The sequence below is a fragment of the Seriola lalandi genome, unplaced genomic scaffold, assembly GCF_002814215.2.
Source record: "Seriola lalandi dorsalis isolate HSWRI2012SDOR001 ecotype SW California unplaced genomic scaffold, Sedor1 jcf7180002054689, whole genome shotgun sequence".
NCBI classification, from domain to species: Eukaryota; Metazoa; Chordata; class Actinopteri; order Carangiformes; family Carangidae; genus Seriola; species Seriola lalandi.
This window is the reverse complement of record NW_019525242.1, coordinates 2,452,540-2,473,599: the sequence shown is the minus strand read 5'-3', so window position 1 is coordinate 2,473,599 and position 21,060 is coordinate 2,452,540. Positions and strand designations below refer to the sequence as shown.

The 21,060-nt window shown below is 40.4% G+C and overlaps 1 protein-coding gene across 3 annotated transcripts in view; it reads right to left on the bottom strand.

Annotated features, from left to right (window-relative positions):
- hdac4 (histone deacetylase 4) overlaps positions 1–18,899 on the bottom strand; it is a 124,025-nt gene extending 105,126 nt beyond the window's left edge. For 2 of the 3 annotated variants that reach the window (XM_087178503.1, XM_023423121.2), the window contains exons 1-2: positions 18,772–18,899; positions 4,267–4,522 (exon numbers count right to left, since the gene is read on the bottom strand). In XM_087178503.1, coding sequence (XP_087034629.1) covers positions 4,267–4,288 — 22 coding nt within the window. In that variant the 5' untranslated portion in view covers positions 4,289–4,522; positions 18,772–18,899. The remainder of the gene's footprint in view (positions 1–4,266; positions 4,523–18,771) is intronic. The other variant, XM_087178505.1, reaches the window with a different exon arrangement.
- Positions 18,900–21,060: the final 2,161 nt, after the last annotated feature.

Genomic DNA, 21,060 nt, shown 5'->3' with positions numbered 1-21,060 from the left:
CTAGGAAAAAGAAAACAGTGAATATCACAGCTGTAAAAGAAGAAACTTTGATCCCACTAATGATGCCACAGGGCTCCATCAATCACAATGGAGAAAACAACAAAGATATTCTTATCTGGCATGAGCTGTGTACACTGCACTACCTTTTGTAAAGGCACTTATTGTGCTGTCAGGCCTCTCCATCTTTTCTCCACTCCTCTTTGAGACTGAGTAATCTCTGGGAAAGAAAAAAAAAAAAAAAATCGGCACATGAATAATTCACAACCATCTGCCACAGATCAGCGGTCTGAATAAGACTCCGAAAGTGAGGAGGTGCATTTCTTGAGTTTATCTTAAAAACCAACTCCTCACAGCGGCCCCCACCCTGTACCTCAATACTGCGTGGCTGCAACGACTCTCCGACTAAAAGACAACTGCATCTCCCTACATACCGACCAGCGGACCTACCAAACTGCAAGTTAAGGTAATGAGTTTCCTTTTAACACACACCCTCACTGGGCTCTACTCTTTTAGTGTTGATGCGTTATGGTGAATTGATCTTGGGATCGACAGATGGATGAAAACACACATGCGAATAGAGTAAACAAAATTTATTCACAGCATAAGAAAGTAATAGCAAGATTTGCAAAAAAGAAATGAAGTCCAAAGGGACACTCATCCATCTATGACTACATCCTCTGGGAAAAAGTGAGTTTTTTCTAGGTCTCACTCTGCAAACATACACAAGCAGTCAGGAAAAAACTGCAGATTCTCTAGACTGCAAGCTTCAAGTACAACATGCAATAACTATATAATCATGGATAAGATCAGGAGAATAGGTCTGGATCGCTCCAAAAACTAAAAACACGACTAAGACTAGCAAACAATAACAGAACCTACTAAACCCAGCGTTAGCTTTCTTTTTGGTCAGGCCGTACAAGCCTCAGAGGGGTTTAACAAGCTCTACAAGGCCTCCAGCAGCAGACGGCCCCTCGCTCTGTTTGGGTTCCAGGCAGGGCAGCCGCTCTGCATGACGATTTATTGACGCAAGATCCCCCCGCAGCCAGGACCTGCCACCGATTACTGCCGCTGGAGAGAGGAGGGGAGGGGTGGGAAGGAGGGAGGGAGGGTCCTACTGGGATGAGAGAGTTTGTCTGTGTGTGTGTTCTAACTCTGGCTCCAAGGCCATAAACCCAGTTCCAAAATGCCAAGTAGCATGTCAACATGCCAGCCTTTGCCACCCAAGTTTAAGTCAGACAAAAGGCCCTTCAGTGCTCTAAAATGGTGGTTTAAGAATAGGAAACGATGATCAGTCATATATGGAAAAGGGCTTAGCAATACTGCACAGCCTGGAGGGCGACGAAGGGAAAATGAACTGCTAACAGGAGGTGAAACTGAGGAGTGAAAGCTTCATTCTTAATTTCAGAGCTCCTCGAGGTGGAGAAACGTCTGGAGGTCCGAGTGATTTGGCTTCATGCAACTTTTCAACAGAACTACCCCTCACCTACTTTTGGCGTTAATGGGGAAAAGTTGTGTGTGGAGAGTTATGAATCATAAGAAATATGTTTCCCAAAAGTGGGATTATGTTTATCCATAAAGTGACATATTGTGGGTGAGTGTGAAAAGCTCCCTCCCCTTGTTGAAACAGTCCAAATGAGATGAGAAACAGTTCGGTGATTACACTGACAACTGTGGACTCACAGGTTGGGTTGGGGTTCCAGTTTTCCATTACCTTAAAAGCAGATTTGTGTCTGCTTTCGAAAACTCAAGCAAGTCAGATGATGTCTATGAAATAAGCAGAAAACTGACAGGCATACCTCAAAACTGACAAAGGTGAAATTGTACTCCTAGACCTTGAAGTTATTTTATAAACTTTGAAAGACTTTAAGGATAATAAACATCCTGTGAGAAATGAGAACAGACAGAGCATGGAAATGATCAGAATAGGAGGAAAATAAAAGAGGAAAATATGGCCCACTCCAAGGTTCGGCTTACATAACAATGTATTTCAGAGAAAAGAAGAAGAGAAGAAAATCACAGATAATTTTTTGGCCTGTGCCAGTGTTCACAGCTATGACGGCCTGAAACATCCACTCTGACGCAAACCCTCCTGGCCACGGCTCAATCGTGTCTCAACTCACGGTTCAAGAGAAAAGAAGGTGATGCCAACAACCCTCACTGTGCCACACAGGACCAGTAGCACCACAACAATTAATCAATGGCTGTGACATCATTGCATTGAATACGGCCGCTAAGACACCCAAAGCATGATGGGTAAAGGGGGACACAATTGGCCTTTTGTCCATTTTTGGTCAGAGGTTGAAAAAGAGGAAAATGCAGATCTGCATTATGGCTGTGATTAAAGAAAAGGGGTTTTTTGAGTTGGGCATGGGGATCTCTCACTGGTCGAGGTCAAACACACCAGGGAGTCTGTTTTTAAGCATGCAAAGAGAAACATACTGTGAAATATAATTCATGACCAGTGAAGTGTGAGTGGGGAGAGCTTCTCGACAGACATTTAAATGGACTAATTGTCATGAAAGTGACTTCAGCCCGGAAAACAGTTTGTAAGTAAATGAATGAATCACTCCTCCCTCCTCTTTCACCCCACAAAAGCTATAATAAATACCATATTTATGTACATAACTGATGTTGCAATGAAACGCAGTTGCAATCGAAATTAAAGGAATGACATTAAACGCTGCCTTTAACAAAACCATTTACATTATACGGACTGAACAAGAGGCCACATGACCAGGAGATGCAGGAAAAAACAACAAACATATGAAAGAAACACTGAGATTTCAAGACATACTGTACATTCCCAATGACTTTGAGTCGAACTGGTAACTACATCAGTAACTTTAACAAGACACATTGTACTATGTGAAAGAATACATCAATTCAAAACACAGTTATTCATAGAGGAAAACACATTAAAGATGAGGTGATCGAAAAAGTTTCTCTACGCTAAATTTAGCCGCAGCTAAATGGCTTCCATATCAGTCAGTACGAATCACTGCCTTTTAATGTTTTGTTGTTGGTGTTGCTTGGTGCCGCTTTCATTACCTGACTCAAGACTGTGTGGTTACAAAATCCATGTATAATGCCTCCATGTCAGAGGGAACATTATGACTACAGAGAGCTACATAACTGCCATTCAAGTCAAATGGACAGCGCACAGTTTGAAAAGAGACAGGAATGAATTTGCACCTTACATATCAACATCCTCATTCAAAATATAAAAATGGCATGTAGCTGAAAGAACCTCAAGTGAATAACTGCAAACTATTATAAAACACCGCAAAAGGAGAACATTTCATAGCAACAATCATATTTTTCTGCATCAATTTGTTTTTTTGGCAGCAGTGAACATGAGTGCAAATCTGTTACACCAATCACAAAAAATATACTTGGACAAAATGTGCCCTCTCTCAGACACCACTGTGTGAGTGCTGGTTGAACAATGCAACTTGCTGGAGTTAGTGGTCCTGCCAACTCTCTCAACCTAATTCACTCCTTGGTAGATTGGAGAGCTCTTGTAGAAAATGCTGAATCGAAACAGCAGGTTTGGTCTGTTTGCCAAGGTGAAATTAAATTATCAACAACATAATCAAAATGGCGAGAGGCTACAATTCTACTTTTTTGACATAGAAGCTTTCTGTAAATCAAAAAGATGCCTTAGCTTTGGCTAAGAGAGAAATGTCTGGCACGGTAATAGCTACAACCCGAGTCAATTCCCCTCAATTTCTGCTCAATATCAGTCTTCAAAAGACGTGCTGTGAAAGAAAAGTTCAAACTTGGCCTGTAATAACTTCACTCGAATGTCAAAGGAAAAGTATATCATCAGAGGCAGGGTTTCACTTACCATTTTCTACTGTGCTAACATGAACTTGTCACATGTTTACTAGGTTTAGGGGTTAGGTTTAAAACCATACTGCAAAAAATGGAACAGACATTCTGGTCAAAAGAGGCACACATATACTGAGAATGAAACATCTCATCGTCAGAGCATTACGCCATAAATAAGCCTAAAACCTTTTGTTTTTTCCACCCATTTCTATTTATAGAACAGTGTTCAGAATACATTATAGACAGAATGCAGGGTAATCCTAAACACAATCTGTATCACAAAAAAATATACACTTGTTGCGCAAATTCATTCATGATAATCATAATCCCTAATGCCAGATAACATTTTTATTCCAACTGCAGAAGGTTTCTCCATGTCAAAGCAACTACACCTGCACTGAAATACTGTATTTTCTTTTTTTTTCTACATCTTACCTGGTCGACTGTGAGAGCTCATTGTTATGGTTGCTGGTGCCAGGCAGACTTGACACGGGAGGAGAGGTGAGCGGTGACGGTGTCAGTGCACCTCCGCGGTGGCTGTAGTGACCACCATGTGCTTCCCACCACGCCAGTGCTGCCAGGCCAAGGAGTAACAGAGGGGAGTTGTTTCTCAGGGCTTCATCACACTGAGCTACAGGTGGAGACCTCAGCGGTGTGTTGTGGCAGGGCTACTTCAACCAAACAGGTCAGGCTGCGAGGTGTAAATGCAAAAAAAAAGAAAAAAAAAAAGAAAAAAAAAGGTGTTTTTACATGAATGGGATATTCCAGATAGAAACTAATATACCTCTTAACATTGCAATATCCTAGCTGGCATATTCTACATCAGGGGTCATCGCGGGCTGGTGCCTTGTTGGCTTTTTATCCCTCTCTGGCAGTTACTGAGCTAAACCTCCCGTGTGTGGCCATGTGTGCTACTTTACCAGGCCAGCACAGAACAAAGACCTGCAGGTCACCAGCCTTCAAAGAACAGATGACCCTCGTGTTTCATCATTACTTTGTGTCTATATATGACCTCATATGAATATGCATACATATCCTTTTTTACCTAAAGCAGGCTTTTTATTGATGTCCAGGAAAGTGTGGCACATAACTCACTTGCTATGCGAGTTAGGTGTTGTGTATGCGTGGTCAATGGTGAGCTAGACTGTGACTGTCAAGGTGAGGTTAGCAATGACCGAGGAGAGAGGTCACAGCCAACAACAACAGTCAAGAATATCACACATTAATTGGCAGCAAAGCATCCTGTTGTCATTTTTTAAATGAAATGAAAGGTCCCATATTTTACCTTTCCTTGTGTTTTATTGAAAGTGTTGAACCATAAACCATCTCAATGTAGTTTTACATCTCCTCTCTCAGGCCTCTCTCTGGAGCTCTAGTACCAACAGGTCAGTGAGCCAATCAGAAGAGAGGAGGCTCTAAGCCTCTCTTCTGATTGGCTGACTCAGAGAAACCAAATCCTGCAATGTTGGATGGTAGGTCCAGGTGGGCAGAGCTTGGGGCATGGCTGAGAGTGGTGACTGCTTTGTTGTGACATCACAAAGTTAAGAAGTTCTGATGGTTCGTTTTAAGGCTCAGTTTCTGAAAACAGGCTATGTGCATTTCTCTGTGGACTGAGCGCTTTGATACTGTCATTTTAATAAAAGAATCTAAACCTGCTTTATAATCAAAATAGAAACAAAAATCTCACTTTGTACAATATCGGACCTTTAAAGCAACTCTGAATAAAATCTTTAGCTCTTGTTTGATCTAGAACATCAATCGTGAGTGTAAAAACATTTTGACATTCTTGTATCAAGCCCATTGTTAATAAAAAATCACTTGGCTTATTTTGGACAAGAGAAAAGAAGGAGTGATGTAAAAAGGCCATGGCTTTCTCCAAGTAAAAGTTGTATCACATCTGGTTTTATTCAAATGAATTTGGTTTCATTTGGATCATTTGGGTTTACTAACATCACAGCAATGCAACAGCTAGCCCTGTAAGTCAGTGTCAGTAATGTAACCACACCCAGTCACACACAGCATTTGAATTTAGTTCAATAGCTACACTACTGATCAAACGTTCTAGATCAGCCCCATTTTTATAGTTTTTATTGAAAATGAAGCAGTTCAAGTCCAGTGAATAACTTTAAATAATACAAAATGTCAGTGTAAACTGAAAAAACATGTACATTTCATAGAAAACAGGCCTTTTTTAGGAATTAAGAGTTTTCCTGCAGCAATGGTAGTTAAGTAAACAAAGCCTTCAAAGTTTAAGGAAACATTTCCTACAGGTGCCCAAATCTTTGTTGATGTCAAACCCTTTGTCTGTACAGAGGCAGTGTTGGAACAAACAACACCAAACCCTTTGATGCATTATTAGGACAACACTGTACTGCAGGAAGCAGTACTGTTTATTGCCATCAGAATGGTGAGAAAAGGACAAGTAACAAAGGAAGACAGACTGGTTGGTTTGTCCTACAGACAGATAATGACCCAAAACATGAAAAGCAAAGAACCAGACGGAGGCTTCACATGATGAAGAGCAGCACACTCTCCAGACTTAAACCCTATGGAGCTAGTTTGGGATGAACTGGACAGAAGGTTAAAGCAAGGCAACGTGCAAGTGCAACACATTTGTGGGACCTTATGCAACAGTGTTGGGATGAACTTTCTGAACAATGTTTGATTTCCACTGCAGAAGCACCACCATGAGTGTGTTCAGCTGCTGGATGAGTCAAAAATTCAAATTAAATTTCGTTCAACAAACTCCCTTCCTTCCTTCATTATTCATTTGTTCTACGCTTTAATCACAGAGTGCGTAGACACATTACACTAAGTGGAAAAATGGAGGTGTTCTAAAACTTTCCAATGACATACACTCGTGTTCTTAAAAAACATTTGACATTTAATTAAACACAATTTATAGAATCTGAATTCTCAAGAGAGTTTCAACATTTTGAAGCATCTTATTTTCACAACTTGCATGGTCAGCTGGGGAAGTCAGCACCTTAATAAAAGGCTCTTCCCTGTAGTAGAAGCCAAAATGAAATGCAAACAGAGGCCTTCCTGAAGGCTTAGACTTACCTCAGAGTCAATAGCAGAAGAGAAAGAGGAAGACAACTTTTTATACTGTGTGTGTTATGCAATCAAAGCTGCAAGGAGTATGTAAACACACACACACACACACACACACACACACACACACACACACACACACACACACACACACACACACAAACGCATAAGGGGAAGCCTCTGGCTATTCAACCCTACCCAGCAGAAACTTAAACTCACCTCTGTCCCATCTGACAGGTGTCAACATAGTTGAACACAAACAAGTGGTAATGAGAGCTGCAATCAGTCACTAGTAATACCACAGAAGCTGCAATAAAGTGTGGATGTGCTCCATTTCTCTCTCTCTAAAGTACACACACACACACACGGTCTCTTTGCCGTCGCCGTTACGTTAAAGCCGTTGAAGTGAATTACTGTCAAATGAATGAGTTCAGTGGAAAGAGGGTGCAAGCTTTGCACGGCCAAATAAAACCTCATGGAAACACATTGCTGCCAGGATTCTCCAGGGTCTTACTTCACTTATCAGGAATTATCATAGAAGAAAAACAGTCCCTTAAGTGAATGACAAATTTAAAAGTGGCCCAGCTTAATAATTAGTGTGGAATGTGAAGAAATAAAGGCAGATCAGATATAGAAGTTTTTTTAAATCTACTAAAAAATGAGCTCCAGTTTTGCTCCGGCAGTCTCAATGCAATGACACTGACATTTAAGTGGAACCTGTCAGCTCTCTTTTACGAGTTTGAGAAAACAAACATCAGTGTGTTGTTATGACAAAGTGCTTCCTGAGCATTTCTCATTCACTCTGAAATCTGAACGCATAACTTAAAAGCATCCTTTGGGGCCAGAGGCGGGGTTTAGGTCTGAATGCGTGTAATAAACAGTCACATGCATGCAGACAATACTTGGGACGGCCAGGAGGGATGCTCAGCGGGAGGTTTGATGGATTTGTTGAGGCATGAGGTGTCAGAAACAAAGTCCTCAGTGTGTCGAATGGAGGGCAGCGGCACTAATCTCAGATCAAGCCGCCTATTTTTGTCAAGGGAGTCGTCTGTCACACAAGAATTCAGACTGTGCTTTTATAGCTTGTCATACTATATCAGCGATGGCCTCAGGCACTGAGTCCTCTCACTCCCTCTGCCACAAACAAACAAACAAACAAACAAACAAACAAACAAACAAACAAACAAACAAACAAACAAACAAACGAGTGCAGCTCAAAGGGAAGCCAAAACTATTTTACTTTTCTGACGCCATCAACCTGCAGTTCGTGGCACTGGTCAGCTGTCAGCTGTGCAGTTCTTAATGTTCCTTCCATGTGATTTCACTTTTTCTAAAATATAAACTGTTCTTCGGGGATCCTATTAAAAATGAATCTTTGTTCAACACTGCGGGTATTTTTCCTGCACTGTAGAGCCATAAAACACACCACCTGCATCTCTTCGTGCTTCTCATATCCAGAGACTGATACTTAAGATTGGATGAGATTTATTGCTCCCATGCAGTAAAGTTTGAATCTGGAAACGTTTCATGGCACTTGACAAGAAAACAGCTCTCAGGACCCCTTAATGGACTTCATTTCCCAAGCACTCTGAGCGCTGCCGGGAGTAATCACGATGGCATAAAAATAACATGTGGTCGGATAGTGAGCAGTAAACAACAATTAAGAGACCCCTTGCATAGCTCATGAAATGAATCATTGAAAATGCACTTACACCATGAAGACGGCTTCAGCCTCTCGACCCTAATTGACCATGAATTATTCAGCTGGCGAGCGGGATTAGCGGCACCGCTAGTATGCTACTGATTGACACGTTCATGATTTTTCTTTGTTATTTGCAAAAATAGCTTAGAAAAAAAACATTCATCTACAAACTGCAAAAAAAAGCATAGCATCTCACTGCTAGCAAGACGGGGACATAATGTGTCTTGACTGTTTGTTCAGTGCATGAGTGAGTAATACTCAACACATCCCCCCTGAGAGCAGGGAGGCTTGAAGTCAGTGTGACACAGGTGACATGAGAGTAAAAGTGGGTAAGTGGGAGAAACACTGCAGAGGGGGTGAGGGAGTGCATAACTGAGAGGAGAAAGAGATACTTCATCGGGCATGAAAGGACCTGCAGCAACACAACACTCTGTGGCTTGTTTGCAAGTGAACGAAGCCAGCTGTGACGACAGGACATCACATCAATCAGCTGTTGGCTGAACAGGGACAAGGTGACAAGATGAGGCGCCCAAACACATCAAGTGGCACAGAGGAGATCGTTTTTTTTCCTACCAAGCTCCGACAGCCTGGGGACAGTTGTATACAGTTGTATATTAAGTTTGACCAGGTCGCAACTCAAACACACACCACATATGATATAAATGCTCCAGTTCTGTGTGATGACAGGATGGAATAATAGGCTATTCAAATGAATGACAAAAGATGAGTCATTATTACAGTATGCGGTGAGTTGTGCTCTACGATAATGACGCTGAATACTGAGCAGAAGCAGCAGAAAATCCTGACGTGGTCGCATAACTTTGAAAAGGTAGATGATGGTCATATGAATACGGGTTAAAACAGGGTGCAGCCTGTACTTCATCACTTCTGATACTTAGTATTTGACTAAAGGTCCTGATGCATTTAAGGGCCTCCATTAAATGCATGGACCTTTGGTCAGGACCTTTTCGCTCTATATTTCTATGTCTCCACACTGGCAATAGCCAGGGCCAGAGGCATTACGTTTTCAGATTGTCTGCCTGTCCGTCCCATTCTTGTGAATGCGATATCTCGGTAACGCCTTGAGGAAATTTCCTCAAATTTGGCACAAACATTCACAAGGACTTAAGGATGAACTGATTAGATTTTGGTGGTCAACTGCCAAAGGTCAAGGTCACTGTGACTGTGGCCATAACTCACAAATTCATACGCCAATTATGACACAATTTAACACAAATGTCTAATAGAATAAAATGATGACTTAATAGTTGTACTTGTGGGAAATGCACTAAAATGCTGACTTAAACCTCACCATCAGTTATTTGTATTCTGAAGTACATTAAATACCTATAATATTACTCAAGTAGACTGTTTTGGGAGAATGAGCTGAGCTTAAAGCAGATGACCGTATAAAGAAATGTGTGACTGACGTCAACTTGTCACAGAAGTACAAAAAAACATTGGAAACCAAGTTCAGAGCATTCTGATGTCTGAGTTTTCAGCTTTCAGGCATTACTTTCACAAAATTTTAATTAGAGCTGTACGTGACTGTTCACAAATTGTCCCTGTGGACCTTCACTCACATGGGCAAGTGAAAAGATTGACATCATGCACCTCACACAGCTAAACAGACAAAAGTATATTTTTAAATCAGACGGTGTCTGCAACCCAGTTGAGACAGCTAATTCAAGTTGCCCTGCAACAAATACACATGACATGCTCCACTCTCTGCATCACAAATTCAATGTACCCTCACAAACTCATGATCTATTCATCAAAATAGCGGCCCTCCTTCTGCTCTGCCAATGCCACTGTTGTTATTATGTAAGTATGTCCACACACACACTGCTGCTGCCTGCTTGGCTTTAATCAACCACACCACTATAACCTCCACCTGTAGGCTCTGGCTGTGTTCTCTGGGGAGAAGATATATGCCATCATCACTCCCCCACCCCCACCCCCCTTTCTCTCTCTGCAGGAAGTGATGATGTCAAGAGCCAAGAAACCAAACATTAATTGTTCTGCTGTGCTGTATTCTTATGTAAATAAACATTTCCCTGTAAGCTGACTGACTGAGCTGAATATTTCATAGAGGAATACAAATGAAGGAAGCATTTAACATGGGGATGAGAAGACGTGTATGAAAATTATGTGAATATGCTTGAGACCTGTCACTTCAGATGAGCACAAATGCAAATCAAGACAAACACATCCCATGTGAAATTCTTCCAAATTAGTAACTTGAAAACACATTTGTATCACAGGTCTATGATGAATTTTTGTTCTGCGTTTTGAAGCTTTGGTACAAATTACGTGGGGGGGCTTATTACAACGTGTCATTTCTGAACAACAGACCATAATAACCAGGATTGTATCAAAATGTCAAACCTTTATTTCATGTTCAGTCACTTCATTAAGTCTTTTTTTTTCAACTTTGCAACACACAATATACTAATATACTAATTCTGAGTAAGGCTGCAGAAATACACAATAGAGAAGTTACTGGCAGGCTGAGATGTATAACCTGCAGACAGGGTCTAGATTTAACAAGGATACAGGACCTTCCCCAGATGTGGTAACTAACCTCAGCATGAAAATGAATGTATTCAAGCTCAACAGCTTCTGTTGAATGGCTGAGTTTCATCTGTCAGAACAGTATCATTAATCTCATGACTTAAAGGGATAGAGGTAAAATGTGAACTTTACTGGGACTGGCCATCATGGCTTCCTCAAATCCAGACGGCCTGAACTCAAAAGTATGTTTAAAGTTTTAGGTTGGGGGGAAAATACTGCAGAGTGCCATGTTTCCCTTGCATGTGTGAGTCTGCATTCCTTTGCAACCTGGAGAGAAATGTGGGGTTGGGGATTAGAATATGTGGCATCAAATATCATGGCACAGCATGATGAAGCACTTGGACTAACCCTGTCTGTTGTTACATAAATGTGATGTGTGGAATATTTAGCTTCAAACTGTATCATGGTGAACATCTGGAGACAAATGGAAAACTGTTTTTAGATGGTATGAAGTCAGATATTCTTTGACGTCTCTTAGTCTGATCTATCGTCAGCAACTTTAGAGTTATAAAAAAGGACACAGCTGTAATACACTCATAAGTCTGTTGATATGTTAATGGGTAATCAAACACTCATGTGTTGTTACCCTGGAAACAAAAGAGCAACTATTCTGAGCCAAGGAAAAAGTAGGAAGTAGCATCTCCCCATGAAGTGTGCAGAGTCCTGTTAATAACAGAAGTCCACTCAACTTCCTTTCTCTTATTACTCACATTTTTTCAATGTCACTCATTCCTCTACACATAATAGAGGGAAACGTGCAGAGAATTGAGGTGGTACAGAAACAAGGCACTGTGTGTCTTTGACACTACTGGGGTTGTAAGATCTTTGAACCTGTACTTTTTCCCTTTGTATTGCTTTTACCCCCAGTATCCCTGATTCTCCTTGAACCTCTTGTCTTATCCATTATAAAGATTTAGTGCAAAGGGCAGATGTTGGAGCAGTACTTGCGAATTCGAAAGGCCATTTGAAAAAGCATACACAACTGTCCGCAGATAGTGTAGGAATAGTGTAGAAATATACGCCATTACATAATTTAAAAGAGAAACAAAAAAGGAAAACAAAACTTTATAGTTTGTTGTCAATGGATATGACATTGTGCCAAATTAGTCCTTCAAAGTTTTGTACCCCCCCAGCTGTTTCCTCTATAGAGCCACTACATGGACACACACACACTTTCACATGACTAGACCACAGAGTAAAACCATTTTTAACGGAGGGAGCACTGACGTCTAACTCAAAGCAGCACTATGACTTCACACTGAACTGCTTAGTTAAAACACTGAACCGCTGAGTTCAAATTCTTTCAAATTTGACCTAGACCACTTAGTTCCTCTCATTCGGACTCACCATCTCGACCGGGTGATGAACACAGTGCTCGGCTTTTGTCATATTTAGCTCCTCTACAATTAGATACTGTACCAACTTTAGCCAAGTGGCCAGGGTTTTTCCTGCATAGAGAATTGCGAGGCGGCCGCCTCTGTCAAATTTCGTGCCACCTCCGCCTCCTGACAAAATTCTAGTAGGCCTACTTGTTTTCTCTGTACTCGATGAATTTGATGTTTGTAACTGCAATTGCGGCTGTACACCCAGCTTCTTGAAAGGTTTCCCCTAAATTATCGTTACATCCCATCTTTTTTTTTTTTTTTTTTTTTCCAGAAATGTCTCAAATCACAGATAATTTTCAAAAGAGTTCGCAAGGAGGAGGGTGAAATAGTGCAGAGTGCGGACATCATTAGTTCTTCTAATCTGGGAAAAAAGTAAATTAATGTTACTGACGAGATATAGTTAATTTGTGAGTACTGAAAGTAGGCCTAGTTCTCTCAAGTGGAAGGTGCCGGTGAAAGACAGGATCATAGTGCGAGAGAAGAGTCAAGGCGAGAGTACCAAGTCTTTAGGGGCGTATTAACGAGACAACGTTTACATGATTTTAGCATCACTTTTTATTCATCTTCACAGATGTTCTCAAACGCAGAGTGAGTGGCTTTGACCCGCAGTGGCTGGAGAGATAATGATGATGAAAATATAAATACTGCGGCACAGAACATCTTTGCAGTTTTTCTGCAAAGAGCTGTGTGAACAACCTGCTGCTGAGACACAGGTGTACTGAGCTCACTCACACTACGGGAAGGAGCCTGTGTCTAACTTGACTTCGGTCTTTTTATAGTCCATCCCTGCAGTCACCAGCAGTTCACACTGACCATCAAGTCAGCCAAAGTCGATGTCGACTGGTGTTAGAGTCCTTCCACTTGAAATACAGTCACAGTTTAGACCATTTAGTTTTAGGCATTTAAACTGTGTTTATGATAGATACCAGCGAACAGTAGGCTACCTGCTGCCATCAGAGCAAGTGTAATGTTAACTAGCAATTGGACATGATGCTTCTGTTGTTTGTAACGTCGGTTTCAAAACACCAGAGGGTAAATATTTCAAATAACAGCTCGGGCATTTGCACCGAAATGAGGTACCACAGTCTGCATTTTTATTCTGTCCATTAGGTACCAGTCATGTAGCAACTGGTGCCAAAAGACAAGTCAACAGATAATCTACAGCAATTTTCAGAACAAGATTCAATCTGTGATATTGTATAATCGGTGATCAGGACTGACAGAGTGTGCCTATGCATGGCAGGGTCATGTCAACAAGCTTGTATCCAAGACTACAGTGCGATTAATAGATTTCATTCATAACCATTAACATAACATCCCAAACAAACAAGGATGCCTTTCCCTAACTGCCTACTGCTTGCGAACTGTGTTTGGGGAGGCAGGATGGGTTCAGGGTCAGGACAAGATCCCAGCAAAGCACAAAGAAGCTAAAACTGGTTTATTATTGGAGTCGTGAGGCACACTATGGGTATAAGGGGGTGAATCTGGGAGAATGATTTGCAGACATGAACTCATTGGGTGACCACAAGGATCAACACAACGATTCATCAAGCCTCAAATCACATCAGTTGAGGCTGAGAGCTTCAGTATTGTTGCCCATTAAAAGCTCTGTGTCCCGTCTACCTCTTTGAATCTTCCTCTTGTCTACTTTTACTGCTTCTCTGGCCCCTTGGCCAATATCCAACCTCCTCGCTTTTATGAAGTTGCACAGCAGCAGGCCCAATGAGAAAAAACAAAGTATGTAGATTTCATTGACCTTTGCGTTTTATGCTAATTTGATCCAAAAGTTTCAAATCAAAATTCCATCTGGTGGTGGGCTGTGTCCACAATTTGGTTGATTTAGATGATTGACAGTAAGGCTGTGGTGACATGACACAAGTTTCATTCAAACTGTATTAACGGTTTCTCAAGCATTATGTGTAAAGGAGAGACAGACAAATAAATGAACAGGATGGATGAGAACAAAGATACAATAATATGCTGGATGGCTCTGGGCTGAAGGGAAGACCCTGCCAAGCAGTTTACAAATTCCCGCTGGGTGAACATGTCTGTGCGTTACAGGCTCCTGTCAACTTATTTGTCCTCGAGCACAACAGTGGCATTAATAAAACCCATCAGTGTCCATTAGTGTGACAACACCCACAAAATGTCCACAAACAAGCAAGCTTTCCCAGTGCCAGCTTGTGATAAATGATGGGAGGAAGTTGGAAAGTCAGGCCTGAGCCCTGACAAAGCACAATGGAACTGAGCTAAATTAGCTTATTAATGAGATTACAAGAGGCAAACTTTGGGACAAGTAAAGAACAAGGATAAAGTGCTCCCAAACTTTGGTAAGATAGTGACATGCAAGTTGGCTCAAGAGTTTAACAGTCTAATCGGCTGGATTCGATTCAGGAAGAATCAGTTTGATTACAAAATTAAAGGAAAAAAGAAAATGAACCTGTCAGCAAACCGTTACTCAGATTCACACACACAAGTAACAGTATGTGTGGTGAAACGTTCCTTAGGTTGTTCTGAAAGACTAGTGTGAAAAATAATGATTGGAAAAAAGACATTTTAAGGATAAATCATGCTTTTACTAAAGCCAGACTCAGGAGGCAGAGCAGGCCAGCCACTAATATGAAGTTCAGCTCCTCTGGCTGAATGTCGAAGTGTCCTTGAGCAAGATACTGAAACCCACGTTGCCCCTGAACGTACTCACGCTGGACTGTTATTGGACCATATTTGAACTTATCCGCTGTTGTGATACTTTAACTTACTATGCATAAGTGCAATATACCAGTGTTTTTATTTTATTTTTATTTGTACTTATTTTAATGTTTAGTACTTCTTTGTTGCAGTGTAGCTGTATTACAGTTTTTACTATTGTAAGCCAATGCAACGAAATTTCGTTCAAATGTGGACTGTTTGGTGTATAGCTTGAATGAAAATAAAGTGTATCTATCTATCTATCTATCTATCTATCTATCTATCTATCTGAATGTGACAAGTATCGTAAAGTCACTGAAACTAGAAGAAAACTAATCACTGAATCTTTTCAATATCACATAAATATATAAGTTTAACATTACATTGACTAAATATTTGACCGATGCTGTATTTCATTTCTTAAGCATAATTGTGGGTGAAACAAATGACAAAATGAATAATGATGTATTATATATTATTGCATTAGGTAGTTAAACTTACATTCAACCAAATGCGTAGAGTAAAGTGAAAGTAATGTTTTTCATTCATTTAGATACAACAGTTAACCACAATATCTCTCAGTGAGAATTTAAGCACAAGATGATGGACCAGGAAATTTAATCTTTTCTCATTTGTTGTCCTTAGATAAAGTAGTTGCACATGAAATCTATCTTTTGCTTGTCCAACACTCACAATTTGCAGGCTGAAAAGGTGGCTTTAAAAAGTTTCCTCAGTGATGAAAAACAGCAGCTATGGTCAGTTTGAATTCAGTCTGTGGTAATTGATTGCAGCGTTGTGGTATGAGACATGATCCATGCAACCGCAACATCAGCTGTTTGATTACCGCTGAGGACCTGGGGACCGCAGACATTACTTCTCTGTCTTCACTGTAAAATAAGACAAAAAGTGCCACTCCATCTGCATGATGGAGATATCAAAGCCAACACATGGTTGGAACTTCCCATTACTCTAAGAAGCGGCTTAAATGCATAATAATCCCAAACCAGTGTCAAAGTTTATGTTGTCTGGAGTTATGGATGAAATTAAAAAGTTTTTAACCTTTGAAAACAAAAATTGCAAAATCAGTCTCTGGCTAAATGAATCTCTGTCACAAGGAGACGTAAAACAAGGAGTGAAAAAATAGAATTTAAATTGGCAAGACATAATGAAGTGGTTAAAGGTAATGGAAGCAGCACTAATTCAACAGTGGTGTGCAGCATAGGCCCTGTTCAGACCTGGCATTAACATGAGTCTTGAGTGACTGCATCACAAGTGGACAGCTCTAAGTACATGTGTTAACGCACCCACCCAACTCGATCACTCAGACCACATTCGGAGGTGGTGTGGGCCACATATGGCTCCATTCTTTTTATCAGTGTGAATGCAAATCTGTCCTGAGCTACACTGAAGGACCGTCTACTCAACTGACGTCCTCTTCCACAGTCTGATTTGTCGCACCACAGTTTCATGATGAATCAAAAATATTTTCACACTTCTCACATACATACAATCTCCCATACATTGCTTTATTGTGGCAGCCCACTTTGATAATTGATTGAAGCTAGCAGCATAAATAGAATCTAATTCTATGGAAAACATTGCAAAATCTCTCCATCCTCGGCTATGTGAAACTGGCTTTAGACATTACAGGCATCCATCGACTGGCTTCTATTATGTTTGTGCATCAAAATCCCACAAGATATAATTAGCAGACACTTCAGCCCCACAAATCTGCATACACAGGCAAACTTCAAATGCAAGACTGTTACTTCAATTCACTGCAGGTGTTTCAGCTCCAATGTGGTTTTCTTAGAAGAAAAAATCACTTTCAAATTCATATGGTGTGTGTAGTTTGTATTAATAAGGATTTTGCCACTCTCTAAAACAACAAAATCAAACTTGAAGAGCTACTTACTTGTTTCAAAAATGTTGCATGTTCTATAAATTGCATGATCACTAATCAGGAAACAGAAAGGTGATTTACATCAAATTAAAAACAAAACAACCTCTTGAGTGAAGTCACACACCACAGAGTCACTTGAGCACATCCTGTGTGGTCAGAGTCCTGCTGGTGTGTAGCACATGGCAAGTTTCAGTCACACCAGTTATTCATGTTGCAACATTTCTTATGGCTGCTATGCGTTATGGTCTAGTGATCCCCTCACAGAGAACAGGCCTTATCAACCCTTATTCCTCCACAATGAATTTCTTTGTTTGATTTGTGAATAATTAGAGCCTGGTGAGAGGAATGAGAAGGTATATGTTTTTTTCTCATATCTGATGTCACTGCAGTATCTAGAAACATACACATACATATATCGTCAGCGGTTAAATCATGGTTATAATATACTGTATAGTTGTCTTCAGCAGGTAACAGACTGCCAAATGAACAAAAGGATGCTCAACTGAAAAGAAAACATGTCAGAAACAACAAAACAACAACAAAGACCCTGTTTTACATCTGCTCCAATCAGGGCTCTGCTCTCAGCACATCATCCTTTAAGAGAAGCACTCTGAGCCAGTTTTTTTAGGGCTGCTCTGACCTTGTTTCTGTGGGGCCTGGAGTTTACAAGCGCACTCCTCCAGAGCTTGTAATGCTGAGGGAATAGTTTCCGCTAGCAAAGGCTTAAAGGAGTCTTACCAGAGCTGGGACACAGCCCTGCTGCTGCTGCTGCTGCTGCTGCTGCTGCTGCTGTGTTTACACTTCATGAAGACACAAGTTTACACCCAAAGCTGTGGCAGCGGCGGTTCAACCTCAGCACAAACCTCCATCACACAAACACTGCGTTCTCCCCTCACACACACACGAACGCAATGTCTGGTTGTGCTATGTGAAGAAATACGTGTAGAGGACAGTTCTGAACACGGTCAGTGTTACGTCAATGGAAGACAACGTTTAACCGCGCTAATACAGTTCCTCAAAATGTGGTAAGGAGGGTTATTTGTAAACAAAACAACTGTAACTGGGTGAGAAAAATTCCCCACTACATCTGGCAACTCTTTACACCAACCTTACACTTGGGGACGAAAACAATATGACACAAGTGTGGCGCTGTGCTGCAGCACAACTTGTAATGGGACAGGGAAAAGTTTAAAGCAAAAAAACAGTCTTAGCCTAGTAGTTATCCGCTGTCTAAAAGCCACTTTTCCGACGTGACAGCATGTTTGAGATGGAAACGATGTAGCTAACAGTGAGATGAAAAGTGCAGCCGAGCTAAGGTGGCGGAGTAACAATGTTGCACAACATTTGAAAACCATTTTAAACACACAAGTTGTTACCAAATAAACAACAATGTCTGTATTGCGCAACAGTTACTCTTTCCCTTTGTTGGCTGTAAAACACCACACACACATACACACACACACGCAGAGAAAGTCAAGTATAGCGGAGTAGCAGCAACTCTGTTTGACTCCGAGGAGGAAAAGCGCAGAAACCAACTACAAGATAAATTTTTGGTTCTCTCAACACGTTCAAGTCAAGGAGAGAGCTGTGTAACTGCGTTTCACAAAGGACAGAGAAAAGAAAAGAAACACTACCTGAATTTAGCACCTTTAGGCGCAAAAGGCTGTTTTCCTCCCGGTCTCCCTGAGCATCCACAGTGCAGGAGTTTAGGACCCGTCGGTACTGTAAAAATCATTCAGCCAGCAGCTCCGCCATACTGAATTAATCACGTGTCGGACAACCTCCTGTATTTCCGTAGGAGGCGGGGTCTGCAGGACAGGATGACTGACAGCTGAGAGGAGAATCAAATTGTGTCAGCGTGAGTGTTTACAAGAGTGAAGTCTGTCATTCTTGCTGTTTGAAGCAGGCAACGGGCCACACACAGGTGTGTACAATACTGTTTGTGTCCGCTGTCTCCAAGTCAGCTGGAGAATATACTGAGCCTTGTTCAATGGATTCATGATGTCTGAGGTTTATGTGATGTTCCTTTACTGCCATCTTTATAAGGTTTTTTTGGTAATGTTTTATGTGACTGTGGTAGTGATCAGGTTTAACTACCCATGTTATCACTATAATATTTATTTGGTGTGCCAGTATGCCACTGATGCTCAGTAGCGACTTTATATTGAACTTATATAATGCATTCTAAAGGGAAACTCTATACATACAGTATTTAAATTTTTATTCATCTTCTATTGTAATATTTTGTGTCTGTGGAATGATGAGTTTAATATTATGCCAGCATACAATAAGGTTTAAAAGGATGCCGCCAAAAACAGAAAAAAATGTAAAGGCCCTGAAACCTCTGTATCAAAGTATTTTAAAGTATTCAATATTTTTTGCATCAAACACTAATGTTTAGCAATTATCTATTAAATCTTTAAGTCAAAATCTCAGATAATCTGATTCATTATGAAAAGTGTGGCTCTGTTTTGTTCAGGTATGACTGACAGTGTGGTATCTCTCCGGCAACACATGCAAACGGCCCCCTGACTACCATAAGTATTTAAATGTTGCTAAATTCTGATTGGTGTGTGACATCACCTTTTTTTTTTCTTTTTTTTTTTTGACCTCTACCCTTTTCAAACCAGTAAAAAGATAATAGAGTAAATACAAAAACTTCAGATCCCTCTCACTGTGAGATAATCAATAGTGAAAAAAGAGACATTTTCAACACCTTTAAAGGAATATCAAGCATATATAAGGGAATATAAAAAAGTAAAAAAAATCCTAGATATTCAGCTCGATACATCCTTATATGCATGCAACAAAAGCCAAGGTCCCTGTTTACTGAAACACTCAGATAGAACACAACAGATAATATCAACTTCCAAGACTTTTTCTCATCACAAATCAAAGTCAATGCATCACAGTGACTGAATATTATGATTAGCTTTCTTGTGTAACCTCAGTCTGCCTCACCTTTTTCTATTTAAACTGGTGATTTCCAGGAAGCCTTTTCCAGGATGACTTTCCACAACTGCAGCATGTGTCAACTTGTCATACTCAGCAGTTGGTTTAATATTTACGTGGATAGACGTATACCAACAGCAGATTTTCCAGTTGAGAAAAGGGACACTTGTATTCTTTATGTGAAGCGCAACATGTTTGCTAATAGCAATTTTACATCATTGTCTGTGAAGGAAATAATAGATAATCAGCCTCCTGGAAGATACAAGTACCGTGATGGCGCATTTGCTGATAAAAAAAAATTCTCCTGGAAATGTAGGACTTATCACCACTAGCTACTCATAAACAAAGTATTTAAAAGGCAGATTCATGGCTTTCAGGGAACAGTTCCATAGCTACAAAACCAAAGCTCACTGATGTGTGTGCACAAGTAAGACACTGAAACCTTACCCTGTGCTAGTGCCACACATTTTCCTCACTTGATAGGTGAGAAGAACACTTCCTTCAAACCAAAAAAAGTTGGTGGTTGGTGGTGTCAGGTTGCCGGCACACTGAGAAATTGGATATAATAAACTGTTTTAGGACAAACATAAAACTATTTAAATTCTTCCTCAAGAAGAGAAACTCCTCCGCCAAACACTTTCCCAATAGTCCCATTACACAACAGCTGGTTCATTATGTGATGCTAAATGATGGTAAATGCAAATTGTTCTCCATTATGCATCTTTATAACAGTTAGAGTGACTGCAAACAAGCCAAGGGTAATACATAAACACTCTGAACTCTAAATCTTCAGAGTATAATCACAAGTGAGTCTTAATGTCTATATAGAAATCAACATAATTAATCAAAATAAGACTAAAACTTATAATTTTCAATAAATACCATCATTTGTCTCTTCAGTTATTTTGTAAGGGTAGGTATAATTTTAAAACAGGGTTTTAAAAAAAAAAAAAAAAAATAAGGCAGTAACA